At 36.9% G+C, this 26,963-nt stretch overlaps 1 protein-coding gene across 2 annotated transcripts in view; it reads left to right on the forward strand.

The window, feature by feature from the left end:
- Positions 1–26,963, forward strand: part of fndc3ba (fibronectin type III domain containing 3Ba) — a 174,579-nt gene that overhangs the window by 69,780 nt on the left and 77,836 nt on the right. For both annotated transcript variants that reach the window (XM_051131518.1, XM_051131508.1), the window contains exon 4: positions 26,511–26,587. In XM_051131518.1, the coding sequence (XP_050987475.1) occupies positions 26,511–26,587 (77 nt within the window). The remainder of the gene's footprint in view (positions 1–26,510; positions 26,588–26,963) is intronic.

Consider the following 26,963-nt stretch of genomic DNA (forward strand, 5'->3'; position numbering starts at 1 on the left):
TGACGGAGTAATGGAATATAATTACAGTACTTTTTGCGATTAAGCAATAACGTTTATGCCTTATACTAAATGTATTTAGACTACTGTTTTTTATACAAATACCTATAAACCAGATTACATTTTGACCATGGTATTGAGGTGATTATTTGTGTTTTTAACTTTTATCATCATGATGTAAATGTATGCGACTATGGAACAGTATTGGTATTAAAAAAAAATCCTCAAACAGTCAGAATGATTAAATTTCACCATTTAAAAAATGAGGTTGCTACAATTTTTACAGATATTACCAATTTTGATAATTAACATAAATCTACATCTGCATCCTAACTCAAGCTACTATCAAATATATATTTCTAAGAGAAAAAAAAACAAAAAAAAAAAAAAATTATTATTAATATTTTCAGGCAACACAAACCTGTTTCTTGATTTGAAACTATATTACTGATTACAACATGCAGAACTTATTTTTTTCTATTAAGATATTTACTTTGTTAAGGAAAAATTCTGGAAAAAGTGTAAAGAATTCAAAAAACATGAAGCATTTGTCATGTTCTGACCATAAAGAATGGTTTAAAGCCGCAAATAACCGTCCAGTTTTTAAAACTTTCACATTGTAGCAAAAATCTCCCTTTAAACTTGAAAGAAATTAAAATTTGACATTCATAGTGATAATTATCGATATCGACTGAAATGAAAAAAAAATATATATATTGCCCTAGAATGGATATTAACTAGTTTTTCCCTCAAACTCCTTATTTGTTGCTTTAATGGATAGTTCAACCCAAAATTTAAATTCTGTCATTAATTACTCACCCTCATGTCAATCCAAACCCGTAAGACCTTTGTTCATCTTCGTAACACAAATTAAGATATTTTTGATGAAATCCGAGAGCTTTATGACCCTGCATAGACAGCAACATAGCTACCTCATCCCAGAAAGGTAGAAAGGACTTTTTATGTGCGAAGAAAACCAAAAGACAGATTTTATTTAACTATTTCTTCTCATCTGTGTCAGTCTTCGACGCACGTTCATGAGAGTACCATGACACGTACATATGGCGCTATTGATGCGGGAGCAAAAAAATCATGTTTTTTTTTTTTTTTTTATTTTACCGCCTATAATCGCTTTCCGTTTAACAGAAACATTGTGATCTGTTTGTTTAACCTCCTTTCTTAAGAAAGTCTTTCAGTTTACCATCATTAATGCCTAGAGAAACAATTTCAGTATTAAAGATCAAATGTTTATTTATTTTTATTTCCCCCCTCTTCTTTGGAAGTCTTTATTTGCTGTCCATTTACCATAATTTGTGCAAACAGCTCAGAAATTAGAGATCTTTTTTCTTTTATTTAATGGATCTGTAGCTCTGTTCTCTTCTTACATCCATCCCATTTCACATAACCTCCTCCTTTGAGGACCTTTCCAGACTGTTTTTCTAGATACATCTCCATCCTGCTGCGTGGTTCTCTCAGCGCTGTGAAATCATTCTCTCTCTATTATGAAACTCTTCCATCCAACTCAGACACACACAGTAGCTTATCTGACTCAGACGGAACAAGATAAGAGCAGGAACTGTTGCCAGGCAACTGTGGTTACAATAAAAAGGACAACGTTTAGCACCGACGACTCCTGACGCACTTAATCAGCCTCTTAAAAGCTTTCACATCCATATAGTCTGCTAGAGAAGAGATGACAAAAAAAAAAATAAATAAATAAATAAACACTGATGATTTGTTCAGGAATGTCAATTACAAGTTTAAAGGAAGATGCCATATATTTACATAAAGAAATACCCTCATACACTTTAATATCAAAATTTTAGTTTTCCCAGAGTGGTTGTTTTTTAATAGCTCAGGAGATTGTATTGTATTGTGTTGTGTAGTCATGCACCAGATGGATCAGTGTGAGTAGTTTGGATACAGGCTAATGCAAATATGAACAGCAGGGCCAGGCATAACAGAAAGGCGGTGAGCAAATGTCCCAGAGGTCTGAGCGCAGGACCAGAACAGGATGACTGGGAGTTAGATCAGTGGAGAGGGAAGGTGAGGGTGAGCTTTAGGAGTGTCTGGAAATGGGACAGATGCAGTTTTTGGCCCTCACAGGCCTCCAGAACCACAGAGCCACAGTATAGCACATCTTTTGAATAGTGACTGACCTAAAGTCATAAACTACACTAAAGCCTGTATGGTTTATGACTGAGGCCTTATGTAATGGCTTTATCATAAGGTGAGAGAACACAGTGACGCAAAACCCTGCTCAGAGCCTGTTTGTTTTCATCTTTAGTTTATCTGTAGAAAAAGTACAAGTGTATTTTTTTTTAAAGCTCAAATCTTTAAATCTCCTCCTAGAGTGTAAGAAGAAGTCTCTACTTGCCAAGACACCAAAGTCTGCAATTAAATGTCTGAAATTTAAATATTAACTCAAACATTTAATATCAAAAACTTTTAAGACCGAATTATCAGCTGTCCACAGTTATTTTGCTTTATGTCCAAACTTGTCTTATTTATGTCTTTTATTTCTTCATAAGTCCCTAAAAATTGTAGAACAGTACTGAAATTTAGAATGAATGAGAACCAAGTATTCACTGATGTTTTTTGCTATATCCAATGCTATACTATTAATTTAGACATTAAAATTAAAATCAGTCATGTAAAATGCTCCAAGTGAATTTATGAATCACGGCATTGTTATATCCAGTATGAAAAATGGATATTCATTTTGGGATTTTCTAAAAATTACATTTAAATTATAAGATTAACTTTAATATACACTGCCGTTTAAAAGTTTGGAATCAGTAACATTTTAACGTTTTTTTAAAGAAGACTTTTCTGCTCAAAGCTGTGTTTATTTGATTAAAAATACAGAAAAAACAGTAATATTGTAGAATATATTAAAATGTTAATTTACTTTAAAATATAATTTATTCCTGTGATGCAAAGCTGAATTTTCAGCATCATTACTTCAGTCTTCATTGTCACATGATCCTTTAGAAATCATTCTAATGTGCTGATTTATTATCAATGTTGCAAACATTTCTTGTTGGAAGAATTTTTATTGTTAATAAATGTTTTTTTTTTTTTTTTTTTTTTTTTTTTTTTTTTTTGTAAGCAGCACGACTTTTTCATACATTGATAATGATAATAATAATAAATTAGCATATTAGAATGATTTCTGAAGGATCATGTGACACTGAAGACTGAAGTAATGATGCTGAAAATTCAGCTTTGCATCACAGGAATAAATTATATTTTAAAATAGAAAACCATTATTTAAATTGTAATAATATTTCATAATATTGCTGTTTTTTCTGCATTTCTGACCAAATAAATGCAGCCTTGATAAGCCTGAGAGACTTGTTTAAAAACATTCAAAATCATATCGATCCCAGACTTTTGAACGGCAGTGTAGGTTAATATGCAGTAGGTTAACTTTAATAGAGTGTTAGATGATGGCAAATGTAATCTACATATATAAAAAACAGAAGAAATACACATGCATACATTAAAAACCCAGTATCGACCAGCTATATTGTACATTCCAGCCTAAAGGTTAGGGAGTCAGGCTTGTAACCGAAAGGTTGCGGGTTCGAGTCCCAGGTCCGGCAGGGGTGGGGGGAGTGAATAGCCAGCGCTCTCTCCTCCCTCAATACCACGACTGAGGTGAGTCCCTTGAGCAAGGCATCGCACCCCCAACTGCTCCCCGGGCAGCGATAGCAATACCACACTGCTCCGGGTGTGTGTTCACTACTGTTCACTACTTCCGAGCATGGGTCACCATACTTGGCCAAACATCACGTCCGTCCTCAATCTCTGAACAGTGTAAACATTCCTAGTTAATAACAGCACTGATCTGGGATCTGTGAGAGTGAACAAAACTCAATCCTGCCCCAGTTGTCTGCTGATTCTTGTTATTTTCTCCTCTCTTTTTTTGAGGAAACATTTATAGATCACTCGTGTCTGCTTTGCCAGGAAACATTTGAGAAACCCAAATGGGGTTGGCAGTTGATATTGTGCATTTTGTGTTAGTATGTCTGTGTGTTGTTGTATGCAGCAATAAATCTGGCCCAGGCTTTACTCTGTCTGCCTTGCTGCTATTTCAGCGGTGTGTCCTGTCTCGGTCAGTTCCTGCTCTCTCCCTCTCTCGTATGCAGTGTTTTTAAGGGAAATATAGTGCTGCTCTGTGACAGCAACAACAGACTAACAACAATAACAGACCTGAGCACACATCTGCATCTTGTTCACCACACTTTTCATGTCCACTTCCTTTCTTTTCTCTCTCTCTGTCTTTGTCACCCACTAAAGCCCCTCAAGCCCCTTTTTCACTGATATGGTACTGGTGCCAGTGCACAATCTGAATCTGTTGTGCATGTTTACATCACAGAAAAGTCAGTTCTGGGCTTAAAAAAAAAAAAAAAAAAACAATTATTTATTTATTTATAATTGATTACTCAAATGTTATCTTACAATAAAATTAACTGATATTACGTTTAATGCAACAACAACGACGACGACGACTACTACTAATATTTAGGGATTTTATCAGTTAATTCAAATGTAATGTTTTGCGACTATTTTATTTTTTAGCAACTGAGAAATCATGATTTTGAATAGAAATATTACCAAACGTTAGAATTAAACACTTATTGGCAATATGCCAATGATAACAATAAAGAGAAAAGAATGATCCAGCCGCATGCGGCGCACGTGATTAACCGTTCATTTGTGACGCGCTTATATTGCTAGGCGCCATTCACCCAGAATGAGCTTTTGTGTTGACAAAGATGCGATGCGGGCACTGAAATAGGAAAAACATGCAAGAAGATGGGAGTGAAATTCTTTTAACTTCAGCACTGCGCTTTTACAATGCCGTTTCATGCATGAGACGCTGCGAGAGATGCAAATGCAAGCCAAACGTGTCCATGTTTACAATGGAAAAGCAACGAAATCGAAGAATTCCTACTGTATGTTTGATGTTTCATGTTTGCATGGTCACATGCTGAAAGGCTTTTCATTGTTTTTACAGAACATTTATAGTTAATAGTCTACTGGTGTTATATCTTCAGTCATTTTGAATTACCTTGACTTTTGAGATTTCTTTTTTTAAAGCATTTTTCTCATATTATTTCTTAACATGTGTATATAAGACAAGTTTGTACAAGATGTAATTGTAGTTCATGCATCTTTTCTGCAAGTATAGTTAACAAGTGATTTGTTTAATATTTACATCATGTCGACAACTATATGTGTGGTGCACTTGGAATAGAATTTTCTTTAACTAGAAGGTTAATAAATAAAAAGTTACTTGAATCATGTAGTTACATTTTAAAGTTGACTAGTTAAAAATCGTAAAAAATCAAGAATCAGTCAAACCTTCTGAAAATACTGAGATTTAAAATTTTTGCCATATCACCCAGCCCTACTAATATTAATAATAGTAATAGGTGCTCAATCTGGCTCCGTTCTGACCATTTACATTACAGAAAAGTCAGATCTGGGATGAAAAAAAAACTACACTATTTTGATTGATTGATTGATTGATTGATTGATTGACTGATTGAATCACAGTGTAAAAACAGAAAAGTTAAGTTTTAAATAGGAAAAATATTGAAACTGGGCATTTTTGAGCGAGATGCTAACGGTCTAAACGGATCCAATGATCTATGCTAAGCTATGCTAAAAGTGCTAAAAGTGCCAGACCCGTAAATCAGCTGAATGGATTCGAAAACTCAACTGTTCAACTCTAGGGGAGTTGGAAAATGAGCCTGTTTTCAAAAAAAAGTGGATTGTTCCTTTAAGGAGATTATGGTTTCTGAGGAAAACATTCCAGGATTTTTCTCCATATAGTGGACTGCAGTGGTGGCCAACGGGTTAAAGGTCCAAATTGCACTTTCAATGCAGCTTCAAAAAGCTCTACACAATCCCAGCTGAGGAACAGGGTCTTACGTAGCGAAATAATCAGTCATTTTCAACAAAAGTCAACAATAAAAAGAAAATTATATACGTTTTTTTCCACAAATGCTCATCTTGCACTACCTCTGTGATACGCATCTTCAAATTCACACATTACGTAATCACCTTGAAAAGGTCACGCGTGGTTAGTTCATCTGTGTACTTTCAAAAAGGCAGGGTAGGTGAAAAACTCCATCTTATTTTCTCCTCCAACTTCAAAATCATCTGATATTGTTGTTTTACCTTTCTTTGGAAAGGGTGTTTGACTTTTTTGCATGTTCTCTTTGTAAACACTGGAATGGTACTTCATTGGTACTCGCAAATCGAGGTTGTGGTTAAAAAGTATGTAAATTTTATTTTTTTTTTAGAAAATGAGTGATCGTTATGCTAGATAAAGCCCTTATTTCTTGGCTGGGATCGTGTAGAGCCCTTTGAAGCTGGATTGAAACTGCAGTTTGGATCTTCAACCCATTGGCTCCCATCAAAGTCCACATTATGGAGAAAAATCCTGGAATGTTTTCCTCAAAAACCCTAATCTATTTTTGACTGAAGAAAGAAAGACACGAACATCTTAGATGACATGGGGATGAGTAAACTATCAGGACCTTTTTATTTTGGAACTAGTTCTTAAAGTTTAGGTATGAGGTAGGGTTAAGGAATCTAGAATATGGTCATGCAGAATAGGGCATTAATATGTGTTTTATAAGTACAAATAAACAGCCAATATGCTAGTAATATTCATGCTAATAAGAACTAGTAAATAGTGAGAATTGGTCATTAAAATAAAGTGTTGCCTAATAAATTTAGTAATATAATTCTTTTCAAAAGCAGCTTGCAATGGTATAAAGATGCAAAATCAAAGAACTTTAAATGTCAGAATACGGTTTTGAAACTCATAACTCTCGTAAGCAGAAACCGCAATGTGTTGTGTTTATTTGTTGTCACAGTTTTGTTGTCATTAGAGTTTAAAGACTGGAAACAAGCTCCAGTTTTGACACAATAACAGACGCCATTTTGGTTGTAAAGGGGTGTCTGATTAGTTGAGTACCAGTTTCGACCCAACATCAACCCTTCCCCTTTCTCCTAATGGCGACTAGGGTGTTTTCCTCTCTCCAGTACGCCCCTGTATGTAGGTCAGCTCCCAAAACAAAGCGCCAGTGATGTGATATAGCTCCACCGCACCGGAGCTTTGCCGTTTCCTCTCAATATGGTCACCACATGTGCGGCTTTTCTTGAGAAGCAAAGGAGAGGGAGTGAGAGGGGCACGAAGCAAGTGCTAAATCCACATGCGGTTCTCAAGCTGTTGTTTTACTTATTGTAACTAGGTTTGTCTGTTCTTTCAGACACGTCTTTATCTCCACCCTAAAAGAATGACAACAAAAAGAGGTGGGTTTCCAGAGCGCCCACTCAGGTTTCAGCAGAGAACATGACACAGCTCAGCATGTCATAATCTGTGTTGTGATGTGCGTGCTGCGGGGAGAGGCTCTGAGATACGGTTATTGTGAGAAAAGGGGACTGCAGGCATGGAGAGGAGATGGAACTGTAACACTAGAGATGGATTAGACACATGATCCGTACACATTGCCCCACTGAGAGATGGTCACATGGACTTCTTCCGGAAGAAGAAGCTGCACTTAGCATGATGTTGCGAGAGAAATGTCTGTCAGCCCCTGCTGAAAAAAATCGGCTGATCACCAGTAGTGAATATTCAGTCTTTTTCAGAGTATTGCATACTGTACCCATTCATCCCATTAGTCATTAGGTCTTTAGTCATACCAATTATTTCCAGATGTACAAATGATTTGTTAAAATTAAGGTACATAGTTTGTGTCATTAAGTTTTGTAATGATGGTGGTTATTAATAATAATGATAATGATGATGATGATGATGATGATAGTTGATAAGAAGAAAAATAATATCTACTATGATAGCACTCTCTGGAAACGCTTTGTTTGTTTGTTTACTTGTTCATTTTTTATAATTTAATCATAGCACATTCTGGAAACTTATAATTGTATTTATTTAAGCTTATCTTGTTTTGTTTTTATTTGTTTCATATTTTTTTGTTTTTACTTTTTGTTTTTGTTCTTAGTTTTTAGTCGTTTTTGTTTTGTTTTTGTGGTTTTAGTTTTTAGTTTACTTTTGGGTTTTTAGTTTTTTGTTTTGTAGTTTTTGTGTTTTTGTTCTTAGTTTTTTGTTTTCTTTTTGTGTTAGCCCTACTAATATTAATAATAGTAATAGGTGCTCAATCTGGCTCCGTTCTGACCGTTTACATTACAGAAAAGTCAGATCTGGGATGAAAAAAAAACTACGCTATTTTGATTGATTGATTGATTGATTGACTGACTGAATCACAGTGTAACAACAGAAAAGTTAAGTTTTAAATAGGAAAAATATTGAAACTGGGCATTTTTGAGCGAGATGCTAACGGTCTAATCGGATCCAATGATCTATGCTAAGCTATGTTAAAAGTGCTACCGCCAGACCCGTAAATCAGCTGAATGGATTCAAAAACTCAACTGTTCAACTCTAGGGGAGTTGGAAAATGAGCCTGTTTTCAAAAAAAGTGGAGTGTTCCTTTAAGGAGATTATGGTTTCTGACGAAAACATTCAAGGATTTTTCTCCTTATAGTGGACTGCAGTGGTGGCCAACGGGTTAAAGGTCCAAATTGCACTTTCAATGCAGCTTCAAAAAGCTCTACACAATCCCAGCTGAGGAACAGGGTCTTACGTAGCGTTTTTGTTTTGTTTTTGTGGTTTTAGTTTTTAGTTTACTTTTGGGTTTTTAGTTTTTTGTTTTGTAGTTTTTGTGTTTTTGTTCTTAGTTTTTTGTTTTCTTTTTGTGTTTTTAGTTATTTATTTTGTGTTTTTTGTTATTTGTTTCTTAGTTTTGTTTTTGTGTTCAGTTTTTAGTTACATTTTTTTATTTTGGTTTTTGTTCTTAGGTTTTTGTTTTTGTTTATTTTTATTTATTTATTTATTTTTTATTTTTGTATTTTTTTTGTATTTTCATTCTGTGTTTTTTTTGTGTGTGTGTGTTTTAGTTTAGAGTTTACTTTTTTGTGTTTTTAGTTTAGTTTTTGTTAATTTTTTGTATTTTATTTTTAGTTTTTGGTCTTAGTTTTTTTTTTTCTTTTTGTGTTTTGTTATTTTTATTTTGTTTTAGTATAGTTTTATTTTTGTGTTAGTTTTTTGTATTTTTTGTGTTTTTGTTCTTAGTTTTTATTTTGTTTTTGTGTTTTTAGTTTTTTGTGTGTTTTTTTTTTTTTTTTTTTTTTTTTTTTGTGTTGTTAGTTTTGTATTTTATGTGTTTTGTTTTAAGTTTTTTTTTTTGATGTTTTTGCTTCGTTCTATTTTGTTTTGAGTCGGTATTCACTGGTAAACAGCATGATCATCGTTCAGCACATTTGACCGGCACTCACCAACATTAACAAGTCTGAATCAGCATGGAAATTCACGCTGGTGTACGCTGGTCTTTTCAGCGGGAAGTTGCCACTGAGCGTCATTTAAGAGATAGATGGAGAGTGCGAGATATTAAGGCTCCTAGAGATTAATGCTTCTCCCCTCTGAGTGCCTGTTTTTCCCTCCGGCCGATATAAATCTGTAAATTGCTCTTGATTTGGTTGTCTGCCTCAGCTGGGCCGCCTGCTGCCTCTGCAGTGTTTACAGGACATGAAGTGTGTGTCTCCATGTCCCTGCTGAGGTCCATACATCACCCCCAAACTCTCTCTGGGAGATCTTTCGCTTTTGGTGTGGTGCATGTACCAGGCTGATAGATGGAGGACGAGCATGGCCCCGGAGGTCCCGTCGGTTTACGTTGTGTTGGAGGAGCTGTACTGGAAGGGTGAAGGACCACCCATGTGCTGGCCTCTCTCTTTCAGTCCTCCCTGCTCATCCGCACATAGACGGGAATATACACAGACTTCTGCTCAAACACACACTCACTGACGCAGGCATCCCTGAGAGATCCTGGGCCTCTGAGCTCAGAACCCTTCACACACACATACACAACATCTAAACAGCACAGACCCATGAGTGTACACACATGCGATTTACGATTAGTAGGTTTACAGAGCCGTATTGTCAAGGCACCTGCATGTATATACACCATTAACAGTCAGGAAATCATCCAGAGACAAACACGTCCAGTTAATGGGGAAAGTTCAGAAGTGATGCTCTAACTATAAGTCACTCGACAGATACAGGTTTTTCAGCGACTGACGGAAATGCCGGTACTTGGCAAGCACATTCACACTAACGTTTTGAAAAAAGTCTGTTAGAGTCACATGATCCTTCAAAAATTTTTCTAATGCCGATTCGCTGCTCAAAAAACATTCTGTAATGAAGTAATTGAAAAACAGTTCTGCTTAATTTGTTCTTTATTTTTTAGGCGAGCCCCAAACTTTTGTATGTTGTATGCTAACTAATTAGCATTATTAATTTAAAAAAAGCTTTGGTCAGATTTGTGCAACTGACTTAAAGGGGCAGTTCACCCAAAAATGAAAATTCTGTCATTAATTACTCATCTTCATGTTGTTTCAAACCTGTAAGACCTGATGAAATCCAAGAACCTTCTGACCCTGTATAGACAGCAACACAACTGACATGTTCAAGGCCCAGAAAGTAGTAATGGCATTGTTAAAATAGTCCATGTGACATCAGTGGTTCCACCTTAATTTTATGAAGCTATGAGAATACTTTTTGTGTGCAAAGAGAACAAAAATAGTGCATGTGTCGTGGTACTCTTGTGTAGTATTTTTAGGTGAACTCTCCCTTTAAATTACTGTGCAACACCAGAATTTCTATTTATAGTCTAAACTGTTCAGAAATGAATGTCCAGGACAGAGCTGTTTGATGAAGATTTAACTTAACCTGATTTAACTTCACATCATTTCATGCAAAACATTTAGCTGGATGACCCTTGACAGAATGGTGGACAGCAGGGAAACATCAGGCTGTAATGCTTAGCAGTATTTGCCTGCTGTTGTTTTTTTTCAAGTCTTATAAACATATGCTTGTCATAAACAGATGTTTCTATAATATAGGCCAAGTAATTTCATGCATTGAGTTCCTATTTAATAATTTCAAATCTGTCCATTTGGGTATTTACATTCCGTTCACACTTCAATGAAAACACATGAATCACATGACCTATTTTAAATCAATCACTGTCTTGTCCACGTGCTTATGCTTTACACTTTTTTCCATGGAGCGTTTTTTTTGGGATAAAGCATGAGCTCTCTGTGTAAATATAGAGGAAGCCTGAGTAAGTCAGGAGGGGCGTGTGTTCTCAGGAGGGGATCAGTCTCGGTTCAGGGGCTTTCCTTTCCCACAAAGGCCTACTATACAGGGGAGCCGTCCCAGGGGAAGGGTAATAGAAAACTGAGCTGGCAGGGAAGAGCCCGGGCTGGGCCTTCGCTGAGAGAACAAGTCCTCCTTGGGGCACTGTGCTCTCAAAGGTTTACATGCTCCCAAGGTTTCAGCTTTACGAGGCCTAATACTTCTACAGCTGTCTGACCTGCCAGTGAGCAGGGATGGGAGTGTATACTTCAGTGTGCTTCTTTAATAGGGTGGAGGCAAGTATGGGTCATCTTTTCAATAAGGGCAGGGTTGTGTGTTGATGAGGTCATTGGTGGAGGACACTGGCTGGTAGTGCTGGACTAAGAGGATTAGATTAGTTTCTGAGTGGTGTACGTGCTGTAGAGATGCACTCCTGCCAGCTGTTTGTTTTAAGTTGATTTTTTTTTTTTTTTTTTTTACAGTGTGTTTTCACATTGGTAAAATTGATACATTAAATTTACCTGCAATCATTGTGGTAAGTAGATGGATTTAGCTTCAGTGATTCATGTCCAGGGATTTGATTTGTAATGGCAGTAGTGTAATGAATCATTGATCAGTAATCAAAATTATTTATTTTGTACTTAGTAATACATTTTTTCCCATTCTAAAATCTTATTTTAATTTATTATGACAAGTAAGAGGTTAATTTATTGTTCATGAACTATAAAGAAGCACACATTTCCACCACTCATAAAACATAACATAAACATAAAAAAGCTAATTCTGACTTCTTTCAGACTATCTCACATTTCTGACTCTTTTTTTGTGTGTGTGTGTGCAATTTTGAGTTTACATCTCGCAATTCTGACTTTTTTCCTCAGAGTTGTGAAGTATAAACTTGCAATTCTGAGAAATAAAGTCAGAACTGCGACTCACAATTCTCACTTTTTTTCTCTCAGAATTGTGTGATTGCAAAGTTGTATTTGTGACATTTTTCTCAGAATTGGGAGATATAAACTCAGTATCATATAAAGTCAGTATGACATGATATAAACTTGCAATTCTGAGAAAGTCAGATTTGTGTGAAATAAGAGTCAGAATTGCAAGATATAAACTCGACTGTAACATTTTTCTCAAAATTGCGAGATAAACTCGCAGTTGTGAGTTATAACGTCAGTATTGTGTGACATAAACTTGCAATTCCGAGCAAGTCAGAATTGTGAGAAATAAAGTCAGAATTGCAAGATATAAACTCACAATTCTGACTTTTTTTTCTCAGAATTGTGATATAAACTCGCAGTTGCAAGTTATAGTCAGTATTGCGTGATATAAACTCACAATTCTAAGTAAGTCAGAATTGCAACTTGTATTTGTAAGAAAAAAAGAACTTTTATTTTGCAACTGCGAGTTTATATCCTGATATTCTGACTATTCTGACTAAAGGTAGCATAAATAACACAAGCTGCACTGTTTGAGCTGTCATTTCTTTCTGTAGCACAAATATTGTTGAAACACCTGACCCAACTAAGTATGACCAATAATAATGATGCTTGCCTTAGTTACAGTACAGTATTTACTAACAAGGGGAAAAAAAGTAAAAGCTTTAGCAGAGTAAGAAAGAATAATAAGTGTCCTCATTAGGGTATTAGAGACTTGGCTACCGAGATGGGTGGAGACGTGCAGCATTCAGCTGGAGCTGCCAAAGTTTAAAAGGACAGACGTGTAGGAGCACACCCAGCACACGGCCCACGCTGCACACACTTTGCATGACTGGGAGCCATGTTTGACAGAGTTTTCAGGAAATGTTGCCTTTGCATGTTTCTATAGCAGGAGCGCACAGCTGCTCAGCGTTTGCTCCTGCAGGGTATGTGTGCGTTTGAGGTGGACTGAGAGAAACAAAAATTTGGCAAATGAAGGAATTCATACAAAGAGGGTACAGGGGGGACGTCATCTCAGTATGGCCTCTTAAATATACTGGTGTGTATAGACATGTTTATGTTGACTTGTTTCACTGGAATCCTGACGTACAGCTGTTTTGCTCTGTTAGTCCTTGTGTCTAGTACAAGTAGGCCTACTTTTTGTGCGCTTGTGTGTGTGTGTGTGTGTGTGTCTAGATTTAGTGACTATCCTTTCCTATGCATAATTTTAGCCTCACTGATAAAGTTCTTACATGTAGATTGTGACAGGCCGGATGTCCTTACTTTAACAGGTAGCAAAAAAGCTCTGGGCTGGTTAAGTGATATCAAACTATGACCTCTAGGTCAAAGGCCAAACCCTTTTGTCTTTGGTGGATTGATATAACTGTTCTATATTTGGGACTGTTTGATGTTTTAAGTGTTTGCAAGTAGAGAAGTATCTCAAGCAAGCTTAGGCGTGCACAGTCAGATGTGACGGATACCATGCGGTCTGTGTCTTGACCCTGCCCCGCCTGTGGCGGTGTACACGTCTGCCATTTATTAAATGGATGTACGTGTGCAGTACGGCCGAGCAGCTTTCACCTCTGTTTCAACCTCTTTGCTACTTCATTTTTTATAATAAAACCTCTGGACCACAAAAACACATCAGTATAAATCATCATATGTTTTTTTTTGTTCTTGCGCTTTTCCCTATGTTTTCACAAAGTAGCTTGGTAGGTAATGCCTTAAATCCAGCTGAATCTGCAAAAGATCCTGGGTTATTGTGATACTGAGCTCTGATTGGTTCCAGAAGTCTCTTAGGAAAATGTTTGAGTGACACCACCTAATCCCAGATCATGCTTAGTTTAGTTTAGTTAGGACCAGATACTCATCAATTGGTCTAATAATACACTTGATGAGATTCTAATGGAGCTGGTGATGAATCAAGTCTGAGATCCTGCCAGGAAGAGATGATGAGCGCAGCTCTTTACTGGATTTCTAAATCATACTCTTTAATGGGCCCATTTCTCTACTTAAAGAGTCTGACTACAGTTCTACTCCTCTAATGTGACAGATGAGCAGCTTTTAAAGCACCATGTGGTATGCGAAAGGAGTTTTCTAATGATGGTGTAAGTAAAAGTGTGTGTTTATATGTGTGTGTGTGAGGATATTCCCTACAGACTGCAGCTGTGCTGAAGCGTGTCTTCAACTCTCTTTACAGTCAACCACAGCAGTAAACACGACACTTTGAGTGTGTCTGACACTCTCCATCTGCATTGTGCAACAGCAAATGCATGTCATCAAGCTGTTGATTAAAGCGACATCATGCTAACACTTTCAGTCAAATTCTTATTTGGGATTAGTGGACCAAAAATAATAATTCAAGAGCAAACTGTTAAAAGACTTATTAGTCAACCTCTGATAATACTGTTGAGATACTGTGAATGAAAATGTCCTAATAATTTACTCACCTCCAGATCTTCCAAGATGTTCATGTCAACCTTTCTTTCTATGGTTGCAAAGAAATTAAGGTTTTTAAAGGTAAAAAAAACAAGGATTTTTCTCCATATAGTGGACTTCAATGGTGGCCAGCAGGTTTCACATTTCTATACTTTTTAACCACAAATGCTCATCTTGCACCAGCTCTGCAGTGCGGATGCGTGAGTGCATGCATTACATAATCGCGTTGGAAAGGTCACCCGTGGTCAGTTCTTCATCTGTGTACTCCAGTTCAAAAAAGTAGGGTAGGCCGAAAAACTCCCCAAAAAATTGCCCAACATCATTGTTTTACTTTTTTTCGTAATTTGTTTTGACTGAAGAAAGAGATGTATGAACATGTTGGATGACATGGGGGTGAGTAAATCAAGTAAATGGAGTAAATAAAGTCCCTACAGGTCATCACACAAACATTTAGCAAGCTACATCTAATGTAGCTGCTTTGCTAGCAATTTTACTGCCTGAGAAAACAAGCTAACGTAGCTTAGCAGTCATCTTTTTTCAAGAGCACTAACCTTACATGTTTTTGACTTTTAAGTCAACAGTTTGCTGAGGATATGAACAGTTAATGGTTAAACTATGGTTACCCAGATAGCACACGTACGTCTGCAAGATGTTAAAGATCTCTTGATCTGGAAAGCAGCTGCTGTGTACAAACGTCTGACAGACATCTGTAAGATGTCATTTTTTTACATATGTTATAAATCATAAACATCTTAAAGACATCTAATATATGTATGTTTGACATCTGATCGGAAATGTCCAATAGACATATTACAATTGAGCAAACACTCTTAAAAATACATCTTGCAGATGTAAATGCAGACATCAAATAGACGTCTCCGTGATGTACATGTGCTGTCAGGGTAGAGTTGCAAAACCATGTTTAATTTGGTTAAGCTGTAGTAACCATAGAAGCTGGAATGGCTTTAAACACAAACAAACAAACAATTAAGCTGTATTAACCATGTTTTTTTGGTTTTATTTGTTGTAAAACCATGGTTACTTTTCGTAAGGGTGTATCTAAGTTCAAGCTCAAAACCAAATAGCTTCATTTTTAGCAGTTAAAGGTTGTTAGGCACCTCAACACCTATTTCTGTTTAAACAAAGAAAGGTGCATTAATTTGATTTAATATTGTATTTTGCTGCCACGATCAACAAGGTCGCACATGGATCAATTTTGGTCTTATGAATGTTGCCATAGAACGAATCATTTCAGAGTTCAAGGGCGTGAGCAGGTCAGCTACAGTCTTCAAGTTGACATCTGATAATTGCGATAATCCTGACACGACTCAAACACGGCATTAAACTCCAACATTCATCTGTCTGTCAGACTAAACGTGCCTCAGCAAAACCCCAGACCAGAGCAGAATGATAAACCATACCCTGCCCTGTTAGCACATGTATGTCGCAGATTCATCTGAAAGATGTCAGAACGTTTTTCATGGACAATATTGTCAGATTTTAAAACGGTATATCCAGACTGAGTTGTGAATTCACTGAAAATGTTTGTTATTGTTGGTTTCTTTCATAGACGTCTCACCTACATGTTTTCACTGAGCAAACAGTGAATCTTACATAAGACTGTTTTTCACTTACACCCTCATTATATGTTTAAATTTTATGTCCAGACTGGAACACAAACTGTATTAATTGGTCTCTGCTGTGTAAAAACCTGTCAATGTCTGTCGGCCAATTGTAGTCGGTCAGGCACGTTAAATTCTTATCCAATCACAACAAACATCATCAGACTGCACAAAACTTATTTGTGCTTATTGGCACGGATCAAACTGATCTTCCACATTAAGATTAGGTCATTTGGCGCTTTAGGACTTTTTAGGAAGTCAAATGCCAAGATTAAAATATCAAAGTTTTTGGGTGATGTTCTAGAGGTTTTAGCAGTCTCATCATCATAAAGCCCTTTGAATCTTCTGCATAATAGTCCTCTTGGTCTAAAAAACTGACTATAAATATAGCGCTGATGAGTCACTGAAAGACTGAATATGCTGCTGACCGATTAACTGACTGACTAACTTAATATAATACTGAATGACTGACTGAATTTAGCAGTGACCCATCGACTGATTGATTGAAAAATTACTGCCTGAGGGGATAAATTTCTGACTAATTTGGGCCTGCTGAGTGACATACTAGCATAATTCTGGCCCCAGATTCTTCTTAGCAGGATGGATGGTTAAGGATAGGCTGTGCTCCTGCATGAATTTCTACAGGCTCTTGTCTAGGCTGGATATCTGTGGTAGGAATTCCAGTGTTTTGTATGCCAAATCAAATATGGTTTTATAGATTCTACCTCCAACAGGGGCTCATTGAAATGTCATAAAAATTACATCAGTGTCCTCAGGGCTGCTGTGAAAGTAAACAAATATCCACCAAATCTCTTTACTGTTGGAAAATTGATGCATTCGCTCAATAAATAACAAATGTTAAAGGATTTTATTGGCTGGGTGAAGGTTTAGGATGGAAAATATTCGCTCTCCAGATATAAGGGAGAAAGTTGACAGGGATCCCGTTCTCTAAAGCTGCCTCTCTCTCTTACTCTAATTATAGTCTGGTTTGACTGAATTCATTTAAAATGTTGCAAGGCATTAAGGTTCATATGTTCCACAATGCTAAAAAATAAGCATTATAAGCTTAAAATAAGGTTCTGACCCCTTGATGTCACAAGTCTTGGTGGTATTGTCCAAGTGGCATAAAATTACGGTTGAACCACTGATGTCAAATGGACTACTTTAACAATCTCCTTACTACCTTTATTGTTCTTAAACATGGTAGTTGCGTTGCTGTCTATCCAGGGTCAGAAAGCTCTCGGATTTCATTGAAAATATCTTAAGCTGTGTTCTGAAGATGAACGAAGGTCTTGCAGCTCGCAAGAGGCCCATGTGCTTCCATGGAGGTCAGGCTGAGTGACTTGGTCTCATTGGGTTCTTGTTGTGAGGGTTTGTGCATGTGTCCATTGGCTGCAGAGCTGCAGGAATGCTGGTGTTTGCTAAGTGGAGAGAACTACAGAGACTGTCCAAACACACGTCTGTTTGCCAACTGGGAGCATATTACTGTCTCTGTGCTGGGAGCCTCAGTGGCTGGCCCCTGAATGGAGCCTCTTGTGCAGAGAGAGAGAGGAGAACTGGCCACTGAGATTGGAAAGACAACAGTGTTTGGTGCCACTGCCCTCTCCAGTACTCTGGAAGCGCTACAAGAAGACTCTGTTACCCTGTTTGAAAACCTAGAAAACTGTTATCAGTGCAGCAGCCTTTCAGTGCTGCTCATATTCATGTAGATTTTGTCAGTGCATGTTGGGTTTTGGTTATCAGTTTTAGAATGAGGATACTGTTGCTATGCTGTTCCCATTTCTAGCGGACCTGATAAAGTAGACGGTGTGATTTATTGGCTTACGTTTAAAGACATTCCTTTCCAGATTAACCTACCTGACATCCTTGAATTGCTAATCAGATTTCAAATTGCTTGCTTTCCATGTACCCATATCCCTGCCTCATGTGGACTGTAACATACCACCATCCCATCCTGATGTACTTTTGTAAACTCTCAAAATACTGCACATTTTTTTCTGCAAAATATACAGGTTATACAGGTTATTACCTGAAGACTGTTTGCTACTTCCTGTAGTGTCTGTCTGTAGATGTTCCATCTAGAATTCATTCTTTCCTAGTCATTTGTTCTTCTGTCATCTAGTTTGTTCTATCATTTGTTTGTTATACCTATTTTTCTTTCATTTATTCATGCTGAATGTTTTCTTTCTACCTGTCATTGATTCATTTTATCTATCTGTCTGTCTGTCTGTCTGCCTGCCTGTCGATCATTTTATCTATTGTTCTGTCATTCTGTCGTTTTGTTGTGCTTTCGTTCTATCATTCTAACATTCTGTTGTTGTTTGTTCTATAATTTGCTCTATTGTTCATTCAGTAATTTTTGTTTACAATTTGTTCTATTGTTTGTTTTCTACCCATCTATTTACAGTTCGTTCATTCTACCTGTCGTTTGTTCGCTTGTTCATTCTACCCTAATGTTCGTTTGTTCGTTCGTTCTACCTTTTGTTCATCTGTCTATCTATGTTTGTTCGTTTCTTAGTTCATTCTATCATTCTATCTATAGTTCGGTCTAGCGTTCTATTGTTCCATCTATCATTCTTTCATGTAATCTATTGTTGTTTATTCTATAGTCTATCTATCATCTATCTGTCTGTCTATCTATCTGTCTATCATTTTATTGTTCTGTTGTTCTTATGTTCTATCGTTCTATCTATCAATCTGTCGTTCTATCTGTTGTTCTGTCATTCTATTTATCGCTCTGTCGTTCTAATGTTCTATCGTTCTATATATACAATAAATTGTTCTAACGTTCTATCGTTCTGTATATACAGTATATCGTTCTAACATTCTGTTGTTGTTTGTTCTATAATGCATTCTATCATTCATTGTTTTTTGTTCATTCTAGAATTTGTTCTATTGTTTGTCTGTCTTTCTATCTATTGTTCTGTCGTCTATCGTTCTGTCGTTCTTACGTTCTATCGTTCTACCTATCAGTCCGTCCTTCTATCTATTGTTCTTTCATTTGTCTATCATTCTAACATTCTATTGATTGTTCTATATTTTAATTTGTTCTATCATTCATTCGATAAGTTTTGTTTGTTCTATAATTTGTATCTATCTATCATTCGTTTGAACGTTAATTTGTTACTTCATTAATTTCTTTGTTAATTCTATCATTCGTTTGTTCTGTCATTATATCGTTATCGTTGTCTATCTATTATCTATCTGTCTATCTATCTATCTATCTATCTATCTATATATCGGTTTATCATTCTGTTGTTTTATTGATTGACGGGCCCTTATGCCGTCTTGAAAATGCCGTATGGAAACCTAATGTGACATCCATCATTCATCCATCTGCTCAAGCAAGCAGTGCTTGACCGACACTGGAGTGTACTTTGACATACTTCAAAGCCACAGAATGATTTAGATATGAGAATATAGCTCAGTTCTTCAGCATGCTTCAGGACACTTAGGTTGGAGAGGAGATGAGTTTGGCTGCATTGCTGTGGAGTAGCTGAAAGAAAGCTGCCAGTGTGGGTTCAGCGTAGACTTCACATGAGTGCTCTCTGTGTATGTACAGTACGCCACCAGGGAGGGCAGGGCTGAAAAGGCGTCCTCTGTGTGCTCAGCACGCACACGAGCTCGCACTCCACCAGGCCTGACCGTGGCTCCAGGCAGCTCTCGGCCTCAAACTGAACGCTTCATTAAAGCATACCGACTCCCTTAGGCCCACATGTGTTCCCTGTGCTCCACTGTGTACCACTGTGCACCACTGTGCAAGAAAGAAGGGATGAATAATGCATTTCACATTAAAGGACAGAGGCCTTCTTTTCCTTCTGCATAGTCATGTGTTGGACACTCATGGACTCTTCAGAGCATTTGTACCTCATATTATACATGCTTCCTGTTTCCAGTATGTGCTGCTTGTACACCAGTACAAAGAAAAAGTTCTGGTAGTACCATGGTACGGTGGAGTCATGAGTATTACATCGTACATAATATAGAGTATATGCACTGTAGTACTTTATTAGCATATTCATGTACTTCGAAGAAAACCATGGTACTTTTTTGTTAGTATTTGCTGTGTTGTGATGCATGTTCTGTGACGATACTGCAGCACATACAGTTCTCATGTCAAATAGCCACTGTTTCTCATCTTTTGACAGTTTTAGTATTGCCAGTTTTGGGTAAGCTTTATAGCTAAGCCTGGAGAAAAAAAAACCTTGTCAGCATTTTTGGATTTTTTTTTTTTCCACCATTGCCTAATTTTTCTTTGCCATGGCTTACAAATAGAGCAAAATTCTATAATTTATAGGTTCAAGATGTTCAAGATCCCCACACATGGTTGGATTGAGCACAAAATCAGTCTCCTTTACGTCAGCAGGAATAATCTGAAGAAGCCGCAGCTCTTCCTGTCCGTCTGCTGTTTCTCTGAGTTAATTATTTTACGTATTACGATGATCCTAGTACATTTGTGTCAGCTGTGTTTGTGTAAATACTTATGTGGGTGGATGTACACAGTACAGACCTTGATTTATTTTACTAGTTAAGTAAAAATGACTAAACACACAAGTTGCATCTACTGCAAACCACCCACGTGCACACTTTCATACACTTGCATACACACCGAGAACCGGCAAACACCCACTCATTCGACTTTGCTCTGACTGACAGCCTGTTTGTGTTTATCATCATAGACTAATTTGTTCTACAAGGATTTGTTCTGCTAGCAAGGTCACAGTCTAGGGCCACGCACACAGGGCCCCTGTTGTGCACCACTTGTACACGTACACACACACTTCCAGTAAGGACTCCTCCTCTGTTCTCACCAGTTAACCAAGAAAAGCCCTTTGAAGTCAGCTGGAGTCTAGCTGTTACTGGAAAAACAGCTTCTGAAAAACCCTTTTTACCCTCTAGATATGATGTTGTCCTGTGGATTTTTGTTAATTATATTCTCAAGTTTTCACCTTTTAGCTTTCACCTCGCAAAGTCTTCCTAAAATCACCTTACGTTTTGAAACTCTAGCTTTCTAAACTTAAAATACTACTTGCTTTTATGCTAAAATAAAGCTCTAGTCATTTAAAATTGTAGTTGGCTGCAAGTGACTAGTAATAAGTGGCTAGCTACAATAAGGCTACTGTTTTAAAAATATTGTGCTTTAAGCTGATAGCAAAAAATAGCTAGCTACAGTCAGACTAATCTTGTAAAAGTTAGCTATTAGCAATGAGTTGCTAGATACAGTCCGCTATTTTTAGAAAAACGTGCTAAAGCTGTTAATAAAGCTGGCTACAGTCAGGCTACTCTTGTGAATGTGTAGTTAGCTGCAAGCTATTAGCAATGAGTTGTTAGCTACAGTCAGCTATTAAAAAAAAGGCTAAACTAGTAATAAATAGCTAGCTACAGTCATGCTACTCTTGTGAAAGTGTAGTTAGTAACAAGCTATTAGCAATGCGTTGCTAGCTACAGTCAGCTATTGTTTGAAATACAAAAGTGTTATAAACTAGTAATAAAAATAGTCAGGCTACTCTTGTGAAAGTGTAGTTAGCTACAAGTTATTAGCAGTGAGCTGCTAGCTACAGGCAGCAATATTTTTAGGAAAAAAAGTGCTATAAGCGGTTAGTAATACTGGCTACAGTCCTTCTGCTCTTGTGAAGTTTGCTATTAGCAATGAGTTGCTAGCTACAGTCAACAATTGTTTTGGAAAAAAAAAAGTGCTACAAACTAGTAATAGCTAGGTACAGCCAGGTGGAAATGTAGTTAGCTACAAGCTGCAGTGAGTTGCCAGCCACAGTCAGTAGTTTTTTGGAAAAAAAAAACAAAAAAACAAAAAAAAGTGCAGTCAAGCAGATTTAAAGCTAGCAATAGTATATAGACAACAGTATCCATCCCCTTAGTGGCCTTGTTTCTCTAAATATTTTTCCCATTCATTCTTGCCATAAAACTAACCAATTAGCTACAAGATAAATAACATTAAAAACTTAGAATTGAAGCAAAAAGTTCTTTAAAAAAAGAACTGCAATCCTATCCACAAGTTTCCTACGCCCCATGAGGCCTTGCGTCAAAAGTGGGAGCGTCTTCCGGTTCAAAGTAAACAAGCTTGACGTGACACTCAGTAATTCAACAGTTGACAGGAGTGACGGGCAAATAAAGTGAAGCACCGAGACTTTCCTCTGACTGTTTCGGGAAAAGATTCAAAGCTTTGAGAGTGTCGAAAAACAGCGCAATCTGGTGGTTAGTAAAAAATAAAGCAGCCAAAAGACTAAAGCTCCGTCGGAAGACGCATTCACCACAATTTCCATAGATTGGTCCATGTTATATGAACAAATAAAAGCCTAACCGTCAGGTGTTTGTTTGTTGAATTTCTGACTCTGATAAATTAATTTACCCACTGAATAGTGCCTTTAAATGTTAGGACGAATATCAATATGATGTAATATAAGAATAATTTACACATATATTAATTGCATATGGCATATATTTAATTTTCCTGAAATAATTTATAAGTATTCTTCATATTACTTTTATGACTGGGTATTTAAAAATGTAATTATTATATAGGTCCTAATGAAAATGTACTCGCAAAGTAAGATCTGGGGGTTGAACGTTACGACATGAGTGAATCGTGCACGTGACTGGACAGAAAGTGAGGCTTCTACGAAAGGGATTTCTACGTTAACAAGCCTTGAATCAAGGCTTCATCTGGCATGCCCTTTAACACAAGCTCTGATGTCTCGATTCAAATGTCATTTCACTAGTTGACAGTCATTCAAGATTTAGCGATCCAAACTTGCTAATAACACAAATTCGAAAAGCATATGTTGTCCGTAAGAATGTAACGGCATCTCTCATAAAGGTGTGCAACTTTACAAAGTAAACAATGGTCTAAAAAAACACTTAGCCTCTTCACTAATTAGCACACAAAATAACATTGGTATACTACGTCCACTACCTTACCGGAAGTTGTACCCACATTCTTTTTTACAGTAGCGCCTCCCGGAAACTTGTGGATAAAGCATTAATGTATTTATTATTTTTTTTAATTACGACAGTATAACTAGAACTACACTGTAAAAAATAAGTGTAATTTTAACTGTAAAGTTTTGTAAAAATGCAAAAAAAAACTGTTAGTAGTTTAACAGTAAGTTCCCATACTAAATACAGGGAAAAACAGTAAAAGATCTAACCAGACATTTCATTGTAATTTTACAGTAAAATGCTGTCAATTGTACAGTTTTTAGAAGTAAAAAAGAACAAATCAATGTATAAGTTACAGTCGAAAACTGTAAACTGATATTCCTGGAATTCCCTGTGTGACACTACACATTTGAAAGTATTTTGTTTAAATAATCATGTTTTTTTTTTTAATAGTTTGTGTTAACAGTTATGTACATTTGGGCTTTGTTACATCTTCTGTTGTTTAATGAATGTTTATTGCATTATTTAAGTGTTGTGTGTTACCATGATGGTGTTTTGTGTTTGCGTGAATGACTCTGTGCACCTTTTATATACTAGTATATACTTCTGCTTGTGGCCAAGCTTCTTGTGATGAGCTTTGATTCTTCATGTGGCTTTCTCTTTAACCACCTGCATTATTATGGTGGATGACAGTATGTTATAGGTGCAAAACAGATTTTAATAGCAGTGTGCGTTGTTGAATTGACTGATTTACATTCAAAATTTCTTGTTTGTAAATTACAGTTTTGTACTGTAAAACATACAGTTTTTGGTCGTAAATGTGTTTACAGTGGGGTTTTTTTTGTTTTTTTTTTGTATTTTTTACAAAATTATTCTGGCAACCACAGCTGCCAAAATTTTTTTTTACAGTGTAGAACATCCGAACAAACTGATCCAACAAGACTTCTCACTGTAATTTTTTGCACGTGTAACACTGTCTAAACAGATTCATCCATCTTTTCACTGTTATTCTAGCACCTCTTATGAGAACTGTTTTAGTCGAGCGGTTCTGGAATGTTCCTTCAGGATATGACATAGTAGTGACTAGCAATGTTGTTGTGAACAGGCTTTGGCAGCTAATGAAGAATGAACTGTAGAATTCATTACAGTCCATTCTGAGATTTATACTGGCCAAAACATTGCGGAGCTGACTGCTGCTGTCTCAAGAGGGGACGATGTCTTTACCAGGTTTAGTCAGACCTCCACTACTGTGAGCAGAGAGAGACCGCAATGGAAAAGTCAACAGCACAATTTGGATTTGCCTTAGGATTTGAATATATTTGTTTCAGTGAATCTAAAAATGGTTGATGGGGGATTTGGATCAGATTTGCTTTAGACTAACTAGTGGATGATTTTAGCCTAGATGGTTTAAGTTCAAGCTGCTGACTCTGTAAACCTCTGTACAGTGTATTTTGAAACATTTTTATTTTAGTAATTCCATAATGCTTTTAAAAATGATACACTTCCTCTTTTATACGTCCGTTCTTCTCTATCAAGCTTAACGGCTCCAGGCTGTAAACAAAACAACCTGGTGAATGTTGCTGAAATATTTTTTTTCAGAAAATGATACTGCTAGCTTACAATTGAACCAAGGAAAATGAAGTGAATGTTTATTTAGAGTAAAGTCTCACAGTGGGCCTGGAGTTTGCCTTGAGGTGCGTGACTTGTCATGTACGGTGATCCCATCAGTCATAAAGTCAAAGCGAGCGAGGGATCGTGGACGTGCAGTAAATCAGGCCTGATGAGAGGCTCTCAGAGCGACGGGAGAGTTTCCATACTGCTTGAGTCCTTTCCAGTCCTGCATAACGGTCTGTCTGGACTGCTCTAGTTCCATTACCCACAGCCCTCTGTGTCGTGCCAAGTGGGGCGGCCTTTATTGGCCAGTTTGCTTTGTTTGTATGTTTTATCACTTTCTGGTTAGTATCCAGCATGTAGGCCGCTTGCCAATGAGGATGGAATGATATCTATTTATAATCGTTTTCACCAATTCATAGTTGGGTGTTTATCAGCAGGCCCAGACAGAATCTGCAGATATTTGCATTTAAACAGAAAAATGCATTCATTGAGAATGCTGCTTTCTTAAAGCATAGATCAAGTCAGGCAAAATATTTAATAACTGCTCACACAAGGGGCAGAACATTCACAGAATTTAATGAATACATCACTAAGAAGGTGTATTCCTTCTTAAAGGGATAGTTCACTCTCATGTCATTCCAAACCTGTAAATCCTTGTTCATCTTCGGAAAAAAAATTATAATAGTTTTAATGAATTCTGAGAGCTTTCTGACCCTGCATAGACAGCAATGGTACTACTGCACTGATGTCACATGGACTATTTTAATAATATTTGTACTACCTTTCTGGGCCTTGAACATGATAGTTACATTGCTGTCTATGCAGGGTCAGAAAGCTCTCGGATTTCATCAAAAACGTCTTAATTTGTTTAAGTCTTAAAGGTTTGGAAACAACATGAGAGTGAGTAATTAATGACAGAATTTTTATTTTTGTGTGAACTATTCCTTAAACATAAGGTGATCATACATCCTCTTTTCCCTGGACGTGCTCTTTTTGGACCCAAAAAAATGCGTCCAACTGGGATTTCTAAATTGCCAAAGATGTCCGGAATTTGGCTTTTTCTTTCTACAGTTGCATTGTGTGCATTTTTGTATTAAAGCCCTTTGCGGGACTGTTTTCTTGATCCCGCTCCCGCTGAATTTCAGGCTGTTACTGCCTGCTCACACAGTCATTGTAATATTGAATATCATTTTCACGAATCAGGGAACCGCTATTGTATGCAGTTTTTAAATCTCTTTTAAATGAGTGGCTGTTCACTTTCACTTTCAATTTCGTGATCACATGCACTCTGTATAAAGGGAGCACATCTTACAAGATCAGATCCGCATTTTTTGCACAAAATTGGGCTGATTTTAAACTGTTGCGAAGGGCTGATTTTCTCCTGGGAGTTAAATGTTTGAAATATTACAGAAATTACATTGGACTACAATGCTTGTATTGACACATTTTGCATTCTACCTGTAATAAACCTGTGTAAGATGTTAAGTTTTGTGATGGCCACTGGTAGGAAGCCTTTAGCTGTGTTTATGATCAATCTGCACAAGGGTTAGGTATGGAAATGAATTTAGATATGGCTATTTTGGGGGGCTTTTTAACCCCCTCAACCCCCTCAACCCCCCACGCATCTGCATCCCCACTGTCCTCTTTTTTGCAAACTAAAATATGATCACTGTATTTAACACTGATTCTAGTCTCTTGTTTTGCCTATTTGTTCTTAGTTGATTGTAATGCATAACATACCCAAGCTCAATATGAATATTTTACAGCATGTTTCTTTTCCTCTATGCACAGGGCCTGCGGAGGTTCCAATGATGTCACCCAATGGATCCATCCCACCCATCCATGTGCCTCCTGGCTACATCTCCCAGGTAAATGCAAAATGTCAATGTCATAATTTCAAAATAGTATAATAGTATAAACTTGGGGAAGGAAAAAATATATTTTTTGTCATTTAATTTGATTTCTGTTCATTTTAATAGATAATAGACTCACACGGACAACATGCCACGTGTCCAAAAACATAAGCTGGAATATTTATTTTCCACTTTATTTAAATGTCACTCCACATTATAAATTAGTAGAGTCGCCTGTGCTGCACCAAAACTTTTTTTGAGAATGTGTTTGCAAGTGTACGTGTGTGCGACAGCTTCCAGCTTCCAGCTTTAAAACAAAACAAAACAACAACAAAAATCAATGCGAAATTTAATAATGCCTTCAGGAGCGACTACCTCTCATCCTCTCACC

The sequence above is a fragment of the Labeo rohita genome, chromosome 2, assembly GCF_022985175.1.
Source record: "Labeo rohita strain BAU-BD-2019 chromosome 2, IGBB_LRoh.1.0, whole genome shotgun sequence".
NCBI classification, from domain to species: domain Eukaryota; kingdom Metazoa; phylum Chordata; class Actinopteri; order Cypriniformes; family Cyprinidae; genus Labeo; species Labeo rohita.